The 18,411-nt window shown below is 41.3% G+C and overlaps 1 protein-coding gene across 10 annotated transcripts in view; it reads left to right on the top strand.

The window, feature by feature from the left end:
* The window catches only part of col5a1 (procollagen, type V, alpha 1), a 79,172-nt gene that overhangs the window by 54,337 nt on the left and 6,424 nt on the right, over positions 1-18,411 (top strand). For all 10 annotated transcript variants that reach the window (XM_034239032.1, XM_034239031.1, XM_034239034.1 and 7 more), the window contains 34 exons: positions 1,466-1,573; positions 2,728-2,781; positions 3,210-3,263; positions 3,988-4,032; positions 4,722-4,775; positions 4,857-4,901; positions 5,422-5,475; positions 5,583-5,636; positions 5,726-5,779; positions 6,552-6,659; positions 7,098-7,187; positions 7,709-7,762; positions 8,265-8,372; positions 8,741-8,848; positions 9,864-9,917; positions 10,057-10,110; positions 10,534-10,641; positions 10,730-10,783; positions 10,878-10,985; positions 12,878-12,931; positions 13,421-13,528; positions 13,666-13,719; positions 13,812-13,865; positions 13,967-14,020; positions 14,110-14,163; positions 14,270-14,377; positions 14,537-14,590; positions 14,682-14,735; positions 14,961-15,068; positions 15,491-15,544; positions 15,644-15,679; positions 16,227-16,280; positions 16,426-16,693; positions 17,484-17,596. In XM_034239032.1, coding sequence (XP_034094923.1) covers positions 1,466-1,573; positions 2,728-2,781; positions 3,210-3,263; positions 3,988-4,032; positions 4,722-4,775; positions 4,857-4,901; positions 5,422-5,475; positions 5,583-5,636; positions 5,726-5,779; positions 6,552-6,659; positions 7,098-7,187; positions 7,709-7,762; positions 8,265-8,372; positions 8,741-8,848; positions 9,864-9,917; positions 10,057-10,110; positions 10,534-10,641; positions 10,730-10,783; positions 10,878-10,985; positions 12,878-12,931; positions 13,421-13,528; positions 13,666-13,719; positions 13,812-13,865; positions 13,967-14,020; positions 14,110-14,163; positions 14,270-14,377; positions 14,537-14,590; positions 14,682-14,735; positions 14,961-15,068; positions 15,491-15,544; positions 15,644-15,679; positions 16,227-16,280; positions 16,426-16,693; positions 17,484-17,596 — 2,595 coding nt within the window. The remainder of the gene's footprint in view (positions 1-1,465; positions 1,574-2,727; positions 2,782-3,209; positions 3,264-3,987; positions 4,033-4,721; positions 4,776-4,856; positions 4,902-5,421; positions 5,476-5,582; positions 5,637-5,725; positions 5,780-6,551; positions 6,660-7,097; positions 7,188-7,708; positions 7,763-8,264; positions 8,373-8,740; positions 8,849-9,863; positions 9,918-10,056; positions 10,111-10,533; positions 10,642-10,729; positions 10,784-10,877; positions 10,986-12,877; positions 12,932-13,420; positions 13,529-13,665; positions 13,720-13,811; positions 13,866-13,966; positions 14,021-14,109; positions 14,164-14,269; positions 14,378-14,536; positions 14,591-14,681; positions 14,736-14,960; positions 15,069-15,490; positions 15,545-15,643; positions 15,680-16,226; positions 16,281-16,425; positions 16,694-17,483; positions 17,597-18,411) is intronic.

Raw genomic sequence — 18,411 nt, forward strand, 5'->3', positions numbered from 1 at the left:
TGTATCTTCAGCACTCTACGTTGTTTCCTGGCTTTAGTTTTGTTTGGGGTCACCTTTACCTGAGTGAAAACACCCCATGGGATTTTTAGCCCCTTACGGCCTAAGCCTCTGTGACTCCTGTGGAATTGTGGGTAATGAGCAAACATAAGGTGTTGCTCCCATTGCCAGCTGTTATGTTTACGTGAGCAGTTTCCAATTCCACTTCTATCACCTCTTTCAAATAAGTCTTCACCTCGGCAGCTTTTAGAGAAAAGCACACATTTGAAAGGTGTACATAGGAACGGTTTCCTCCTCCAAACTGCATTAGGGATTTACAATGTCAAGTAGTCGGGAAACAGTCTCTTACAGTGAGAAACATGAATGGCTCCGACCAAACTTCAAACATCAACCCCCACAATCCCTGACCAGGCTTTATAACTGAGCATAGAGAGGAAGGAGAAATCAATGGCACTTTAAATCTTCAAACCTGCAAAAGGGACTCGGGGCTCCAGCCTGTTTTAATCTGGAGATGTAGCAGATCCAGATGAAAGCAAGGATTTGAGAAGGCACTCTATTCTGGAGGAGATACACATGGACCAGAATCTAAATGGCTTATTTTAAAGCATGCCTACAGTATGTGCATGTGTAAGTGTGTGTGTGTGTGTGTGTGTGTGTGTGTTCAATTCAAAGTGTTCTCTTTGATGAGCTTACAAGTGTGAGTCAAGTACAGTTTGCTTGATGTCGTTTTATGTGTACTTGAGTGCAGTAGTGTGTGTGCAACTTCCCACCAGGCTTTAACTGGATGCCTTTCACACACCACTGGGTCTCCGCAGCAGCGACTGGTTGTCAGAGCCAGTTTGTGCTTTGTTATTTAGCGGGTGTCCTGCTATAAGGGGAGCAGGTTTATAGAGTGAGGATAATAGGGTGGCTAAATGCTTTTAGAGGCAGGCAGCAAGGAACAATCCTCAACTATATTCTCCCATGAGACCTGGGTTATATCTGGGATAGACTTGTTTGTTTTAAAATGAAAAGTTGCCCTTATAATACAAATGTGATGAAATGACAATACTGTTAATGACATAACAAGGTTTCTCAAGTATGTCTCCATATGTATTCATATTTGGAAGACAGGTTACTGAGCATGATTGATTGACAGTGCACAAGCAAAAGGCAGGATAGAGAAAAGGTTCTATTAAAGGCAATTATTTAAATATTAAAATAAAAAAATGCCATTATTAAATATTTTAAATGTCATAATTGTACTTTAACATTTATTTTTAAAATATATATTATATATATTTTTTATTTAATACATTTAATTAATCTTATTTTTGTATTTATGTATGTGTTCATTTATCTATCTATTTATTTATGTATATTGTTATTTCCCCAAGAAGAATACACTATTCTGATTATGGTGAAACTGATTGAATATTTAAGGCATGTAAATGTAATATTTTTGCTTTGCGCTTGCTGTATTTTCCAGGGAGAGCTCGGCCCAGGAGGACCCAGAGGAGAGGACGGTCCCGAGGGTCCCAAGGGTCGCTCAGGTCTCTTAGGAGATTCTGGTCCTCTCGGCCCATCTGGTGAGAAGGTAAGGTCTTCAGTTTGACTTCCAAAACCAGGACTCTGATATCCCTCAGAACGTGTCTCGATGCTTTAATGCTTCACTGCCTGATCAAAAACACGTAGTCATTTGTATCATCAGTCATGTTTGATCAAGAAGGATCTCTCAGCAATGCTAAACAAGGAACATAGTTATTGAGCTTGAACAGTGGAGCACCAACGAGACTCTGCCAACAAACTCCTACACAATCTGATTCAGAAAGTCATTAGCCGAAGTTTTAAGGTTCAACAGTTACTACAATCATGTGTTTATTGTCCTTCAAGCCTAGAGTGCTTGTTCCTAATCTGAATAGAATGTTCATTATGGTGGCTAACACTGCATCTAACACGAGTTCCACAGCAGAGTCATTTGCATATTTGATTGAAGTGTGCACAGCAGGCAACATTCAAACACTGAGCAGGCTCTAATACAGGCTGCTGTGTTAGCAGGTGTTCTTATCTTAATGTGGTTTATAGGATAACTCTACTATTGTACTTACAGTCAAAGCTGTGCATTTGTAATATATTGCGGTCTGTTTGCTTTGCATGTAGTATGCTGGCTTATCAGAACAACAGTGAATATAAATACTACTAATGATGGTTTCAGTTTACATAACTGATAAACCATCAAAAATGAAAGACATTTCAAGAAAAAGGTCACATTCATATCAAACGTCATATACAGGTATACATATATCTATTTTCAGAATCAGAAACAGGTTGATTACCAAGTAGTTTTACACATATAAGAACATAGTTTTGGTATAAACTGTTGCATAAACAATCACAGTAAGTACAAATAAGTTGTAAAAAAGGAGAACTATTATAAAAAAAACGTGTTATAAATATTGAAAAATAGAAATATCCACAGAAATATAAATGTACAAAAAAACAGACAATTCAAATATAACACATTATAATATTATTATTAATTATATTTAATTAAAATATATAATAGTACATATAGTCATTCATATTTGCATCACAAGAATCAACTATTAGACATAATGCACCCTGTACCATTTCATAAAATAACAGAAAAAGAGACGGAGCTTTCTAATGAATCCCACAACTTATCAAATATGCAATGCTTAATGTTTTTCAAGTTATCTAAAATCACATGTTTTTCTTTCTCATTCCCAGGGTAAACTCGGAGTTCCCGGACTCCCCGGATACCCAGGAAGACAAGGACCAAAGGTAATTACACACATGTATTCCTCAAAGATATTGTCATTAGTTCACCGTTATGAGTTAACTGTAACTTTAAAACAATAATGAGAAGGGACACAATGTAATTGGCCAAAGTGTCACTATACCCGAATGTCGGAAAGGGAATGAAAGATTCATACGTGTTCATGTGTGTCTGCTCCGCTGAACTGTTGACGGCTCGTCCTTCAGTCTGACAGGCTTGAAGCTCTCTGATCAAACACACAGGGATTTGAATATGCCTTTTGGTCTCAGCGCTCTGCTCCTGATATGACATCAATACAACACTGCTGTGATTTATGGTGCACCCCACCTCCTGTTGCAGTTCATATATCCGGGATATATCAGGGAATAAACAAGGGATATAATATATAAGGTTTGTCTCTCAAATGATGAATTACTTGCTTTCTCTCACTCAGGGATCTCAAGGTTTCCAAGGATTCCCAGGAGCCAACGGAGAGAAAGGAGCTCGGGTATGTTAAATAGTTTTTATTATTCTTCTCATTCGTACAAGGGTAGGATCAATACTGGCGTAGGGCTGGAGACAGGCTCCTGTCCCGGCTCCAGACCTATCAATCCAGAGTAAGTTGCAATGCTCTAATATAAAGATTTTTTTTACCAAGGGCAGAAAGACAATTGCATTCCTTCTTCTTTACCACTTACACAACTCATTTCCAACCACAGAAAGCATTGTTTATTGCTTTGCGGCGCTTAAGCAATGTTTCATTTTCTTTGTCTACGGGATGGGCCATTAGCTTGCCTGCAAGAGTAATGGTTTGCCCCCACAAGCGGAGCGTGCCACATAAAGCTTTTCATCTTCACCAAACATATGTGAAGTTTATGAGACCGTGCTCCCGGACAGAACGGGATAATAGTGCCATTAACATAGTTTTCACAGCACTTTATAGAAACTTTAAAGAATTGTTTTTCTCATTAAAGTGTTATGCAGCTGCTGTCATTGCAATGATTATATTGTGCATTAGTGTTGAATAAAATGTAATTTTCTGAAGTTGAAATGAATTTCTACGGTAATTTTTAAACTTAATGATAATATCTGAGCTTCTGAAATTGCACAAATCTGTTGAAATCTGTTTGCAAATGTTACCGTCTGTTGGGGTTGGATTTATTCTTCTTGAGGATGCAGCCTCCTAATGATGGGACTCCTTTGATCGTTGTGTGTGTTCTGCGTGTCCACAGGGATTGGCAGGGAAGTCTGGCCCACGCGGACAGAGGGGACCAACGGTAAGTCTTACTCAGCAGACTCCTGCTTGTATACAGATGGCAGGCTTGGCACCTGAGAGAAAAGGGAAGTTCAACCTGGGCAGGCTTAAGGGAAATCCACCCAGATTTAAAGGTCACCTATTACGCAAAATCCACTTTTTCATGTCTTTTATAAATAAATATGTGTAGCCAGTGTGTTTAGAGACACGGAAAGTTTCAGGAAAAAAATATTCTCTCTCTTTTGTCCTGATCCGTTTATATCTAAATCCTATCTGAAATTGAGCTGATCAGATTTGGCCACTTTGTGATGTCACAACTGTATTTTGGGTTCGGCAACCATTAGCCAATAACCAACCAAGGTAACCTCATCACCTGAATCTCTCCCTAGGGCACCATTGTGTTTCTTTTAACCAATCACTTCTCAGAGGGGTGTGGCCAGCAGCAGCTCATTAGCATTTAAAGCTACAGACACCGAATAAGCACTTTTGAAACAGGGCTGAAACAGAGGGGATTATGGGATGCTACAATGATCTGTTTGGTATTTCAGCCAAACACTTCAGAGACATGTTTTGTATATATCTATATACCTTTAATATATTGTTGAAAAAGGGTATAATAAGGGACCATTAAATGTGAACAACCAATTTCATGTCACAAATAAGTCGTAGGACCCTTTTTATGATTTTAATCACCTTTGTTTTGTTCCCAAGGGACCTCGAGGAGAGAGAGGAGCAAGGGGACCAACAGGAAAGAATGGACCAAAGGTGCGTCATATATTTCTCTGACTCTTTCTTGCAAACACTGTAGTACAAGTTCACAGCTAACTCTTTATTTTGTCTCTTCAGGGTACCTCAGGAAATGACGGCCCACCAGGACCTCTTGGCGAGAGGGTAAGTTCATCACACTACACTTCCTTTAAAACATTTCATAATATTCCATTGTTACAAGTGACGATATTAAGACAATAAGACATTTAAACACGGAGTCTGTTTTTCTAGTCCAAACACTTTTACTATTGTAAATGTAGCATATATCCGACATTCATACACAGCCCTGTCTCTGTCAGTGGGAAAGGGCTGTACTGAATGTCAGTTTTATTATAGTTTTGAAGCCTGTTTTGAGCTTGAAAACATGAAGTTAGTACTAGTATTAGTATGCCTACAGGTGCATGCCTCCCTTTGTGTGTGGCTGCAGGAAATGAAACCGTTTTTTCACCTCAAAATAAAGGTTGTTTTTGAAGGTCTGAACGCCAACAGATATGGACTAAAGCTGAATATTTAGATCAATAAAGACGTGCTGTGAATGTTGTTTCCCATTTCCTGTTTCCCATTGTAATCCAGGGTAACTTTAGTCTCATAACATGAAGAGTCAATTGATTATTGACCAGGAGTCATTTGTCGTCTGTTTCAGGGTCTGCCAGGGCCTCAGGGACCAACAGGTTTCCCAGGACCAAAGGGCCCTCCTGTAAGTCCAAACTCATACACCACACACCACCATGCATACAAACCCATCATACCTTGTCCTTTTGTCTCTCTTAGATTTACATTCATATATTTGTTTGTATTTCTCAGGGACCCGCAGGAAAAGACGGACTGCCCGGACATCCTGGACAGAGAGGAGAGACTGTAAGTAATCTATTACTCAGCTCTTCATCTGTATTCAACCAGAGTCAGACATATGGGATCTAACTCTGTTTCTCTTCTATAATAAACAGGGATTCCAAGGCAAGACTGGCCCTCCTGGCCCCCCAGGTGTGGTTGGACCTCAGGTGAGTCACAGTCACTAACCATTGTGTTGCTTCCTTACATGTAAGGTGGCATGTATAATAGCAAATATGTATCTGTTTTAATGTTAAAACAACTGTTCAGAGACTCGTTATAAAACATAATGAAATAAATACTTCACCCACAAAATGACCTTTAAGAAAACTTTAAGAAACGGTGAACTCGGAAAGCAAAAGCAGCCACAAAACGATATCAAAACATAATTTTACAAACTTTTCTTGCAGCTTTTTCCACTCAGATGTATTTAGTCGCATGGTTAGCATTTCCCTAACACATGCATTTTTGCTAAACCTCACAATTGAATACCCTTTAGACTTGCACAGATAAGTAGCCTTCCTTTGCAAGCCTAAGATTCTGAGTTTATGTAAGTGTTTAAACAGTGAGGTTTAAGCAGTTTTTCAGACCAAAAGAACAACAATTTGTCCTCATTGCACATAACTTAATTGTTGTTTATCCTCTTTTATATTAGCAACGGGCTCTTCATCCATTATTCAGTAGCTTTTAACAGACTTTCCCTCCCAGCCTCTCTGCTAATGCCAGCTGAGAACATTGAGCTGTATGTGGCCTTAATGACAAGTAGGCCTCCCACACAGCAAATGCTCCGCTTCTCCACAGCGTGTTTTGTAATAAATGGAGAAATTGTAACATCTTTTTTATACTGAATTGATGATTTCACAGTGTTCCTCTAGCTGTAGTTTCTCTGCTTCACACCTCCTCTTTAACTAGGATTAAAAGCTGTAGTGTCTCTGATTATAGGGACCAACAGGTGAGACTGGACCAATGGGAGATCGCGGTCATCCTGGACCCCCAGGCCCACCTGGTGAGCAGGGTCTACCTGGATCTGCAGGAAAGGAAGGAGCCAAGGTAAATCCTGAAACAGCACCCAATCATACCTGTCATTGGTTCCAAAACCAATCTGTTTGTTTTTTCTACACTAATTGTAATGTCATTTTGAACGGACAATCACATAATTAATACATTGTTTGGGTGTATTTAGTATGTGTTAGTGGGGGATAGGGTAACTTGTGTTAGTCTTACTGTAGATGTTTTGTAGGTTGTAAATGTGACTGTATAATATATGCATTTTCTTTATTAGGACAGAGTGTTAGTTAACATACATTTTAATTAACATTTAAATACCACCCAATAGCATCTGGGCCTCTATTCTCAAGTTTAAAATAGCTTATCAGGGATTCTCATTTTGCATAGATGCATTATGTCTTGAGTTTTAATGAATAAAACTGATATAATACTCAAACACTGCATAATACAGTATTACATTCATTGTGCTCTCCTCCACAGGGTGACTCCGGTCCTGCTGGCCCACTCGGTAAGGATGGCCCTCCTGGACTCAGAGGTTTCCCCGGAGAGAGAGGTCTGCCCGGCCCTGTGGTGAGTATTCTCCTCTGCTCAGCACAAAAGCGTCCCACGATTCCAATACCTCTCACAGCTTGGTTATTGCATAATAGTTCTGGGCTATTAAGTCACCGTGAGACTGTGGTTAACTTGAAGAATCAGACATGCTATCACATCCCTGAGTGGGCTACAGAAGAGGAACAGTGTGCTCCAGGCTGTTTACTTCTTTAATTTGTTATATCTATTCTAACTCAACAAAGTCCTGGTTGTTATGCAATTCACACAATCTTCCTACAGCTGTTAGAAAGAAATCCATGGCCAGAGCAGTCTTTTATTTGTAGGATGAAGAAATGATGCGTCCCACCTGTTCCTGTGAAATATAAAAGATGTTCGCAGCAGTTGTAGTAAACAACTCTTCTCCACTTTGGGGACTATAGGAGGTTTTCCACCTCACGCTGAGCCTGTTTGAAGATAGGGAGTCCAGTGTGAGGCAGGATGTGTGCTTCCCCAACAGATGTGTTTGTTTTCTGAAGCCTTCACTTGATTTTGTTCTGCAGGGGGCTCACGGCCTGAAAGGAAGCGAAGGACCCCATGGCCCACCTGGACCCGCTGTGAGTACAATTTACTGCATCTGCATCCTCCGTGTGTCACTCTCATCCGTCACCTTCCACATTCTGTCTCTGGGAATTGTCTTCATGACAAAGTTCCCACCCTCAGTTGTTCCAGGCTCTTACATAATATCAAACCATGCAGCTTCTTACATAATGGAGTCCTCACCTATACATTACATTACATTGCATTTAGCTGACGCTTTTATCCAAAGCGACTTACAATAAGTACATTCGACCAGGAAGACACAACCTTGAAGAAAACAGAATCATAAGTACATCAGGTTTCATAGAGCCAAACATTTCAAGTGCTACTCAACTGGCTTTAGATAAGCCAGTCCTTTATTAGTATATAAGTGCTTTGTTAATAGTTCTATCGCTCGAAGTGGAGTCGAAAGAGATGAGTTTTCAGTTTGCGCCGGAAGATGTGCAAGCTACACGTGTCTGATGCTTAGACTCCTGGTTGTCTAAGATGTTTTCTGATGTATTTCATATTTTCTGGTAGGGTTCTCCTGGTGAGCGCGGCCCTGCTGGCCCAGCCGGACCTACAGGTCTGCCTGGACGTTCCGGACCCCAGGGACCCCCGGGGCCTTCCGGAGAGAAAGGAGGACCCGTAAGAACCTCACATATAAGAGATTGCTGCAAAATACAGGCCACATTAAATACTATACTAAGACATGAACTTAGTTATTTTATCTTTATATATAGGATAGTGTTTACCTGTATGTTTGTTTACATAAATGCGTGTATAAATTAACTACAGTACAGAGTATTTGGCATTCAATTAGGAACTTTAGTTCAAGAACATGAGTTTTTTTCAACAATGAGTTGAAAAGCAGTTGTATTATCATCATATCAGATGCATAAAAAGGTCCTGAAATGAAGAAAATATAGTTTATTCCAATTAGTTCTCGACATTACGAAAACGAAAGTAGTTACATTTTACATATGAAGCATGTCTTAACACTCTTATATATTTAGGGAGAGAAAGGACCTCAAGGCCCAGCTGGAAGAGACGGTATTCAGGGCCCTGTGGGTCTGCCCGGCCCTGGAGGACCTCCTGGACCCCCCGGAGAGGACGGAGACAAGGTGGGTTACTTGTTTTCCATCAACTTCAAGAGAAAGATGATAACATCCAGAAAGCTGTGTGTATTTGTGTGTGCCCTAACCACCTTACAAAGAAACTGAGCCAGGTATCTTCTTGTCTCCATCCCTGTGACCTTAAACGATCTAATGGGAATTTGTCTGACAGGGTTTGCATCGATCAGCGGATCTTTAAAAAGGCGATGCTGCCTTGTTGCAGCTTTGTACTTCTCTACAAACAAAACAAAGACAGAGGGGAGGGGAGGCATTTTGTAGCAATGACTGCCTTTGTGAAAGTGACCCTTTAGTATTCAGAAGTGAGGACGACTCCTTATCCCCTCCAAAAACGTTTGCTGGAAAATGAGCCACGGAGAGACTCAGAGGATAATCTCTTATCCTTTGAAGAATGCCTCAGTTCTTAACTGGCCTTACACCAGTCCTCACGGAGTGGACGGACACAGATTGAGGGGGTTTGCCATGCAGATAAATAGGATCTTGCGAGCTACTGTTTACACACTTTCTCATTATCAGTCCTGTCTACCGGGAACGGACAACTCCAAGGCCTTTGTTTTAAGACCAATACTGAGAGCATTGTCTGACTCACAAACCAAAAGTGAATGCCTTTGACTTTGGCAGATATTAACATTACTTCTCCAAACACCCACAGCATGTGGAGGCTTTGAAAGAGTGCTGTAAAGTTCTTCACTCCAGGTTTAGATGGGACTAATTATCTATTCTGTTCTGGCTTCTAGTGGCGCCATCGTGATAAGCACCCCTTCAGATGTGAACTATATTTGTGAGAGAAACAGAGATGTATTTAAAATATCCACTGACAGATTTCTAAATAAAAGATGAACAGGTGTTGTATAATGAGTGTAGGTTATTATTTATTTATCTGTTACTGTTTTTTTGATGATAATTCAACATAATTGTCACTTTTGTAATCTTCTTGTCACTTGTGTATTACCTTGGGTAAAGTTTATCCGTCTTCGTTTCACACTGTGATCATGTCATTTCACAGGGAGAGCTTGGAGAGTCCGGCCAGAAAGGAGGCAAGGGTGACAAAGGAGAGCATGTAAGTTGTTCCAGAACTTGTAAATACATTGTTTATTATTCAATTTACTTCCTGAGATTTTACGTCTGATCCATTTTTACTTGGAATTCATGTCTAGTTGTGGAGAGTGTGTGTTTAATGTGTTCCTTCGCCTCTGCAGGGCCCACCTGGTCCCACCGGCCCTCAAGGACCTGTTGGAGCACCCGGTCCAGCTGTAAGTACTTCAATATAATAGCTTGGCAAAAACACAACAAAACAGGAAAAGTAATGGAATTGTAAATAAGTGACATTATTGACAGTATATGTAAAACAACTCTAGTTACTGTTTTAACTTAAGAGAACTGGAAACACTCTTAATCTCTGAATTAAGATGAACACTTTCAGCAAGAGCACTTATCTTTGAATCATCCATGCGAGAGAGAAGATATGCCCATATGGCATGCAGTGAGTCAAATCAGAGGGCTCCAAAGAGAAACATTGCCCCTGTGACGGACAGTGATGCAACTTCAAAATACACCATAATTACCTTTCCTGTTCAACAATAGTTTGCAGTTGTTGTTCAGATCAGTAAGGGCCTCAACTACTGCATCTGCAACCCTTATACCTCCTGACTGTTTTAATCCGTCTCGTTGTGCAGGGTTCGGATGGAGAGCCCGGTCCCAGAGGTCAGCAGGGTCTGTTTGGCCAGAAGGGAGATGAAGGATCCAGAGGATTCCCCGGACCTCCAGGTCCAGTTGGTCTGCAGGTGTGGACTGCAATGCAACATATAATGTATGCTCATTGTTAACATTGAGTGAGGCAGTATAATTAAACCCTCTCTCCACACTCCGCAGGGCTTGCCTGGTCCCCCCGGTGAGAAAGGTGAAACTGGAGACGTTGGTCAAATGGTAAGTGTATATAAAGCAGAGACACATCACATAACATACAGTTTGCATGGGAAGAGTCTTTACTCATTAGACCTTAACCGCTCTTTGTTTGTAGGGTCCACCCGGTCCACCTGGTCCCAGAGGCCCCTCAGGACCCCCAGGAGCTGACGGCCCTCAGGGACCTCCCGGTGGCATTGGAAACCCTGGCTCTGTTGGAGAAAAGGTAAACTCTTATTCTGTGTATAGTTGGATGGAAAAGTTTCTGATTGATCAGTTACAGTACTGGAGCATAATGCTGTTTTTGATGGCTTTTTTGTCAGGATTTTTCTTCTATACTTGGTGTAAACACAGACATCTCCACATTCATATAACCTCCTTTCAGTTGTGTTGTGATAATTATTAAATATGTTGTCTTGTTTCTTTACCAAAACTGCTTTGTGCACATAATTACACACATAAGTTATAATTGAATTGTCTCCTGGAACATTGTTTCAACTCAAAAAGCAGCATCGCCCACTCAGGTTCATATTTGGAGTGCTGAGCAGTCACATGTCAGTGCTGTAACTCTGCTACCTCGCCTCCTGGAGAAGAACAGTGTGTGCTCTGAGAAGCCAGCCCGACTCAAACTATCTATATTTTGTATAAAGTGGATAAGAGCAGCTGCTGTGATGATCCATCATGGAGGTCCACTCAGCCCGCTGAAATGTACTGTTTCAATTGACAACATATCCATTGTGCTACAGCGTTTTTGTTCCAGATGGCACCTCTGGTCTTGTTCCAAAATAACTGAGTGTCTCTCTAGATGTGAAGTAAAGCCTATGCCATTATCTCAGAGAGGCAGACAACACAACAAAGATCCCCAGGTTGGCTTAGTATCTGAGAACACTAAAGCTCATGGTGGTGTACCCATCTCTCATGGTAGACCTCCATTAGATCCATATGATCCATTTACAGTTGCTGGGTTGAGGGAGTAAGAATTATAACTCAAAGGCACTTTACTTGCAGGAAGATAAATGCATTATTTAAACGCAACACAATCAAATTAGCTCTTTTTATTTGTTGCCTCTTTTTTCATTATGAAAGGCCTACGTTGGCCCTGGACTGCAGCTCTGTTCTCACCACCTTCTCTCTGTAGTGATAGTGTGATTTGTTTTATCTGGTTCAGTCAATAGAATCACCTTTGGCTCCTTTATAATCTCCCGAGGATAGCCTGTCCTTTCCCGCTGCAAACAAACACAGCGGTCTTCTGGCTAATCGCTCTTTAGCTGATCTGGCATTTTGTTGGCCAACGCAGAGAGCTGGCAAGCAAATGAGCTCAGGCTTCTTCTTTCTGTAAACACATCCCTGTGAAATATCTGTGACGAGCAGCTGTCTCTCATGCTTGTGGCCTCCCTGCCGTCAGCAGGTTGTTGTGAGGATGCTGTGGAAGCCTGTGCACAGCTTCTTGGATGCAACATTGCATAAAGACAAGCTTCTAATACAGGAGGATCAGTCATGCTTTTAACAGGCATAGCAACTGCTTAGAGTGGATTTCCTGACATGAACAAAAGCTGCTTTGGAAGGCATCCAGACACTAATTCAGAGTCAGCTGACAATACAGAGCTCTTGTTCTTGCTTGAGAAAATGTGGATATGCTTATCACAGCGCATCGCTGCTCAGCTTGGCGTCGGCCCTGCAGAGCTCTGCTATCGATTGGCCCCCTCCCAGATATGACATGAGCTCATATTCAGGCTGATTCTGCGGTAAAGCCCAGCAGGAGGACGCTAGGTTTATGTGACAGTGAATAACGATAGTGCCCGCTGTATAGGTGAGTCAACAGAGCAACTATCCAATAAGGCAGGGGGACGAGGACAAGATATATGGGCAGGGTCCAGGGAGAAGAGCGAGGTCAGCGCCCCCCCTGGCTCCAGCCTCCCGATCTTTCTGCACTTGATGGATTGAAATCTCTTGTGTCTTCTCTTTCCATACCCATATGGGTGACAAGGGCACCGGGATAGTGGGGGCTGCTGTAAATGATGGGGTTTTTGGAACCGAGTTGGATCAACAAATCACTTTCTGATAATGTATGTGTCTCTCTCTCTCCCTCTAATATCCTCCCCTTCATTCTCTTATCAGGGAGCTGCTGGAGAAACAGGAGTGCCCGGACTTCAGGGAGAACTCGGAGGACCAGTGAGTTACCTGGTTTTCTTCCTCCATATTTACATGATTTAGTTCTAGAGCTGCAATGATTGGTTAACTTATCGATTCGTCACACACGAAAGAAAACATTTCCAACTTTTTTGATCATTAATGAAATGTCAAATGTATTTCAGTCTCTTCATAAATTAAATATTGTTGGGTTTTGGACTGACAAATTGAAAGTGGTCGCCTTGGATTGATTTGACATTTTTCACTATTTTCTGACAATGAATAGACCAACAGATGAATCCATTGAACTAACTAACCAATCAGTTGCAGCCGTAATAAGTCCATCCTAAAAATAAAAGGACCAATCATTTTGTTTCCACCAATTTAATGAAATGATCAAATCAGTTTATCTGTAAAGAGCATCAAGTATAATGTTATAACATGTTGTTATGAAGTTACATAGCAATTTTTCATTTGGTCTCCACTATCTTTCATGAATAAGAATAACTCAATGACTGTGTTTTTTTCCAGGGTCCAAGAGGAGAGAGAGGAGAGAAGGGAGAGGGTGGTCCAGCTGGTACATCAGGACCCCCCGGCCCTAAGGGTCCCCCTGGAGATGACGGTCCCAAAGGAAGCCCCGTAAGCCTTTTTCTACCCTACTTCAGAAAAACCATTGTTCTCTTATAAGAGATTTAACCTCACACAAAGGAAAAACACTGTGATCAAACTTTGTTTTCTCACTGAAAATTGTAAAAGTAAGATTTATTGATTTTCAGGGTCCAAGTGGTTTCCCTGGTGACTCTGGTCCCCCTGGAGAGCCCGGTGCAGCTGTACGTATGAGTTCATAAAAAGTGCAATATTTTCCTTACAGTGTGTTTTTGATGCAAGGCAGTAGAACTGAGGCTCTTTATCTCCTATCCAGGGATTAGATGGACCCGCTGGTGACAAGGGAGATGACGGAGAGGCTGGTCAAGCTGTGAGTGCTGTGCACCAATGTGCCCAAAAATAATCGTTTTTTAAGAAACTTGCCATTTTTAAATCACAAAATAAATTATATTTTCATTTCTTAAAACATAGGGTTCTCCTGGACCCACTGGAGAGTCTGGTCCCTCTGGACCCCCAGGAAAGAGAGTGAGTAAAGTCCTCTTCTCTCTTGTCGTTGCTTCATGTTATCAATATCAATTTACTAAAGCTAAAATGTTCTCATCTTTTTTTTCCAGGGCCCCCATGGAATATCAGGACCTGAGGGAAGACAAGGAGAGAAGGGAACTAAGGTAACACATTCAACAATAATCTCTTTTCAGTTCACCTCCACCAACGATGTCTAGTCTCCAGGAAATTAGCAAGAATCTAATGTTTGTGTTTATTTTTGTGTTAAAGGGAGAGACTGGTTTGGAAGGTCCCCAAGGAAAGACAGGCCCCGTTGGTCCTCAAGGATCACCTGGCAAGCCCGGTTCTGAAGGCCTGCGGGGTATCCCTGGGCCAGTTGTAAGTAAAGTGATTCTGTTAAAACAGCTTACAGAGCAGGTGCACATAAATGCTTTTCAATATGCTGCTGAACATACTGTAAAGGGGCCGGGCTATTTATAGGGACGTGTGTTCTCATGAGCCGAGTACGAACACGCTGTAATTGGTATTTCTTTGCAGGGAGAGCAAGGTCTTCCTGGTTCTACAGGCCCAGATGGACCTCCGGGACCCATGGTGAGTAGAAGCAGCTCCTGGACTTTGAACTCACATAATATGTACAATCTGAGCTGAAACTTTAACATGTATTCTTTTTCAATGTCCACAGGGTCCTCCTGGTTTACCTGGTATGAAAGGAGATTCTGGCGTTAAAGGAGAAAAGGTGAGCCGCCTGCCCAGCTGAATGTTTGTATAGCACAAGCTTAACACTAAGACTAATGGACCCATTTACTAACAGATTGATTAGAGCTGTTGTTCGCCTCCAGCCATCCAATCATTACCCTAATTATCAGCGCCGCTGCCAGATAGATGTGTCATTAATGTTTGTGTTGCTGTATTATTGACTGCTGTATTGATAATATGTGTGTGTGTTGTTCTCTACCTTCAGGGCCATCCTGGGCTTATTGGTCTTATCGGACCCCCAGGAGAACAGGGAGAGAAGGGTGACCGTGGTCTGCCCGGCCCCCCAGGACAACATGGCTCCAAGGGAGACAATGTGAGTCAACTAAACTACACTGCAGTCATGTTAAAAGGCCCACACAATGTTCTGTCAGAGAGAAGGGAATAACTGTGTTCTTTCTGATACCACATTAAATAAAAAAGAATGAGTAACTGAAACTTGTAGTAAAAAGAGATAGAAGGAAGGGGAAGAAAGAAAGTTGATTTATCTTTTCTGACAGTAAACTTCTGCAGGATAAACATTTGAATGATGTTTAGGACTGATGTATGTTTTATTGTTTGATTTTGATCTGTATTTGTAACAATAATCTTCTTCTTCTTCTTTGGTGTTTTATTAACTTGGGCACAGGCAAACTGTTGTCACGACGATCCCTCATTCTAGTTAAAACAGTTGCATCATGTTTCAACTTCCTAAGTTTTCACAAAGCATGGATTCACACTCTCTGTTTTGTCCTTTAGGGTATTGCCGGTCCTTCAGGTCCTCTCGGTCCCCTCGGCCCCCCTGGACTACCTGTAAGACTCATCATACATGTTGTACTACTGTGTGTGTGTAACTGCATAGCTTGTAATGCCTGAGCTAATATTGATTACTCCTTCCATTTCTGTCTTCAGGGTCCATCTGGTCCTAAAGGAGCTAAAGGATCATCTGTAAGTATTTCACAGAAATGTGCATCCAATAAGTAACAATTACTAAGCAGATGAAAGCTTTCAAATTAAACATCTGCAGCAGCCAGAAATTAGCATGTATTCACATAAAACTATGTCTCATTTGCTACATTCAGTTCATTTTGAAAAGCATTATATTTTATTCCTGCATTTGCTAGTGGGCCATAATGACACTACTTTATTTGTCAGGCAAAGCGGGACAAGTTTATTTATATAGCACATCAACACAAGGCAATTGAAATCGATTTAGAAAATAAATGAAAACATTTAAAGCATTAAAATATGGTGCAAAAGCAACACATTAGAAAATGACTTTTTTAAATATAGGTACTTTACTTAAAAGCCCAGACAATACCAGAAAAAACAAGCTAAAATAGAGAATTTTCAGTTATTATTTGATTCAATAAAAGGCAGAGGCAGAAAGAGAAGTCTTCAGTGTTGATTAAAGATAAATGAGAGTATTATTGTTCAAAATTGTGCATCTTTAATCACAACACTCATACAAAATCATCTCATTTTTCCTGTTCAGGGTCAAACTGGACCGAAGGGAGAGACCGGTACATCTGGACCTCCTGGCCAACCTGTAAGTCAAGGACTTCTGAATTGTTTTCAATCATCATTTCATAACGTATCCTTCAGTGTGAGTCATTATCTCCAGACATTTGTATAATCTCCGCCCTTATCTCTGACTGGCATTTGTCTCCCCTCCTTTCCTCACCCCATCACAGGGCCCCCCCGGCGATGTCATCCACCCCCTCCCCATGATGTCCAACATGAAGGGCAGAACCCGCAGGAACATCGATGCCAGCGAGGTGATGGACGACATGCCTGCAGATACCAACTACAAGGACTACGAAGACGGCATGGAGGAAATCTTTGGCTCGCTCAACTCCCTGAAGCTGGAGATCGAGCAGATGAAGCATCCGATGGGAACGCAGAGCAACCCGGCGCGTACCTGTAAAGACCTGCAGCTCTGCCACCCCGACTTCCCCGATGGTTTGTATTACACGTCTGAAATGAGGCATGAGGTCCCATTGTCTCGTCCTCCCCTCCCTCGCCACGGTTTTTAATGAATCTGAAATGAAACGGCCGTTATCAAACAGCAGCTCTCTAGCAATGAAAGGAAATGGGCTCTGTCCAAAGGCTATGCACATTTTAGCTCTGTTGTATTCCTGAAAGCCTCAGTCCAGCTTCAAGCCAGATCTATATGAAACACTGCAAATACAGTAGAATACACATCTCCAAATGCATGACCCTCACTTAAAGGTCGGGGGAAACAAAGGGGGGTTAAGTCAATAGGCAGAACTTAAATAATGTATTATTTGTACTTTCCAAAGTTCCAGCATCCATTTGGAAGGATCTAGTGCTTTCCCTTTTGCATCAAAAAACGTAGATATAATAATATGATTAAATCATGATAAATAGGTCTAGCCTATATTACGATAGAAATACATTTAGTATATACATTTTCCTATCGTTTTGAACATATATATATTTAAACCAATAGATTTTATTTGACTAAATTAGATATACTTTATTAATCCAAAACTGGGAAACAGAGACAGCAGCATGTACAAAATAAAAACATAAACAGTAAATATATGCATATAAAGAATACAGTTAATATATGGAGTACAAAACACTATAATAGACTGCTACTAAACAAACGACCATAGAATATACATTTGGAAGGGTATTGTTATATTTCCCAGCCGATGGAGTTCAGTATGGACTTTAAATCGTGTACCTCTCAATAATTGTTCTCTCTCTGTCTCCATTCCTAAAGGTGAGTACTGGATTGATCCAAACCAGGGCTGCTCTCGGGACTCCTTCAAGGTTTACTGCAACTTCACAGCAGGAGGAGAGAGCTGCATCTTCCCAGATAAGAAGTCTGAAGGGGTAAGTCTGGCTCTGCGTACACAAACTACACAAACACCTGCACACACACTCAGAAAACAGACAGGCAGCTTTTGGATTAATGCTAGCAACATGATGTGTAATGAAAAAGAGAAAGGAACTACATTTTATCATTATAATAATCCTCCAGTTTGTGATTTGATTGACAGACGAGCACAAGCTGAAAACTCCAGATAAGTGTATGATTTTCCTCACATCTGGGACTGAGTATAAATATCCCCCACATCTCAACACAGTGCTGGTTTGCAACAGTGATTCTATTGTGCTAACTCATGTATATAATTAGCCTCCATGAGATTACCAAGAAGATGTGGGAGATCACACAACAGTTCTTCCTGCATTTCCCACAAGGGACCAGGTGATTTTGCTAAATCTCAGTTTAGTTTTGACGGTTGATAACCTTAGGGTGAAAACTCCCTCATGCCAACCCATACTGTTGTCTCAGTGCCATTTTTAGAATGCCATTAAGAACCCATAGACCCTTTGGCAGGTGACAGACACATGGAGGAGATTGTCAGTTCATTATGCAAGAGTGTGTGGAGGAGAGGAGAAACATTGGGAACAGTGTTTCTGACGGGTGGAGGTTGTGTAATAGTACAGTGCTACAGCCGTTTTAATGATCCCACTCACTGAGCCTCAGAGGAGCAGGAGTTTGCTTAAGCTCAGAATAATGAAGCAGACTTTTTATAGAGCGCGGTTATGGACTGCTCTCATTTGTGTCAAGGGGTGAAGATAAAGCCTGTCAGTCTCCGTGCAGAGCCCTACGAACACATGCGTTCGGATTGGCACTTTTATTA

This window comes from Gymnodraco acuticeps, unplaced genomic scaffold, assembly GCF_902827175.1.
Source record: "Gymnodraco acuticeps unplaced genomic scaffold, fGymAcu1.1, whole genome shotgun sequence".
Lineage (NCBI taxonomy): Eukaryota > Metazoa > Chordata > Actinopteri > Perciformes > Bathydraconidae > Gymnodraco > Gymnodraco acuticeps.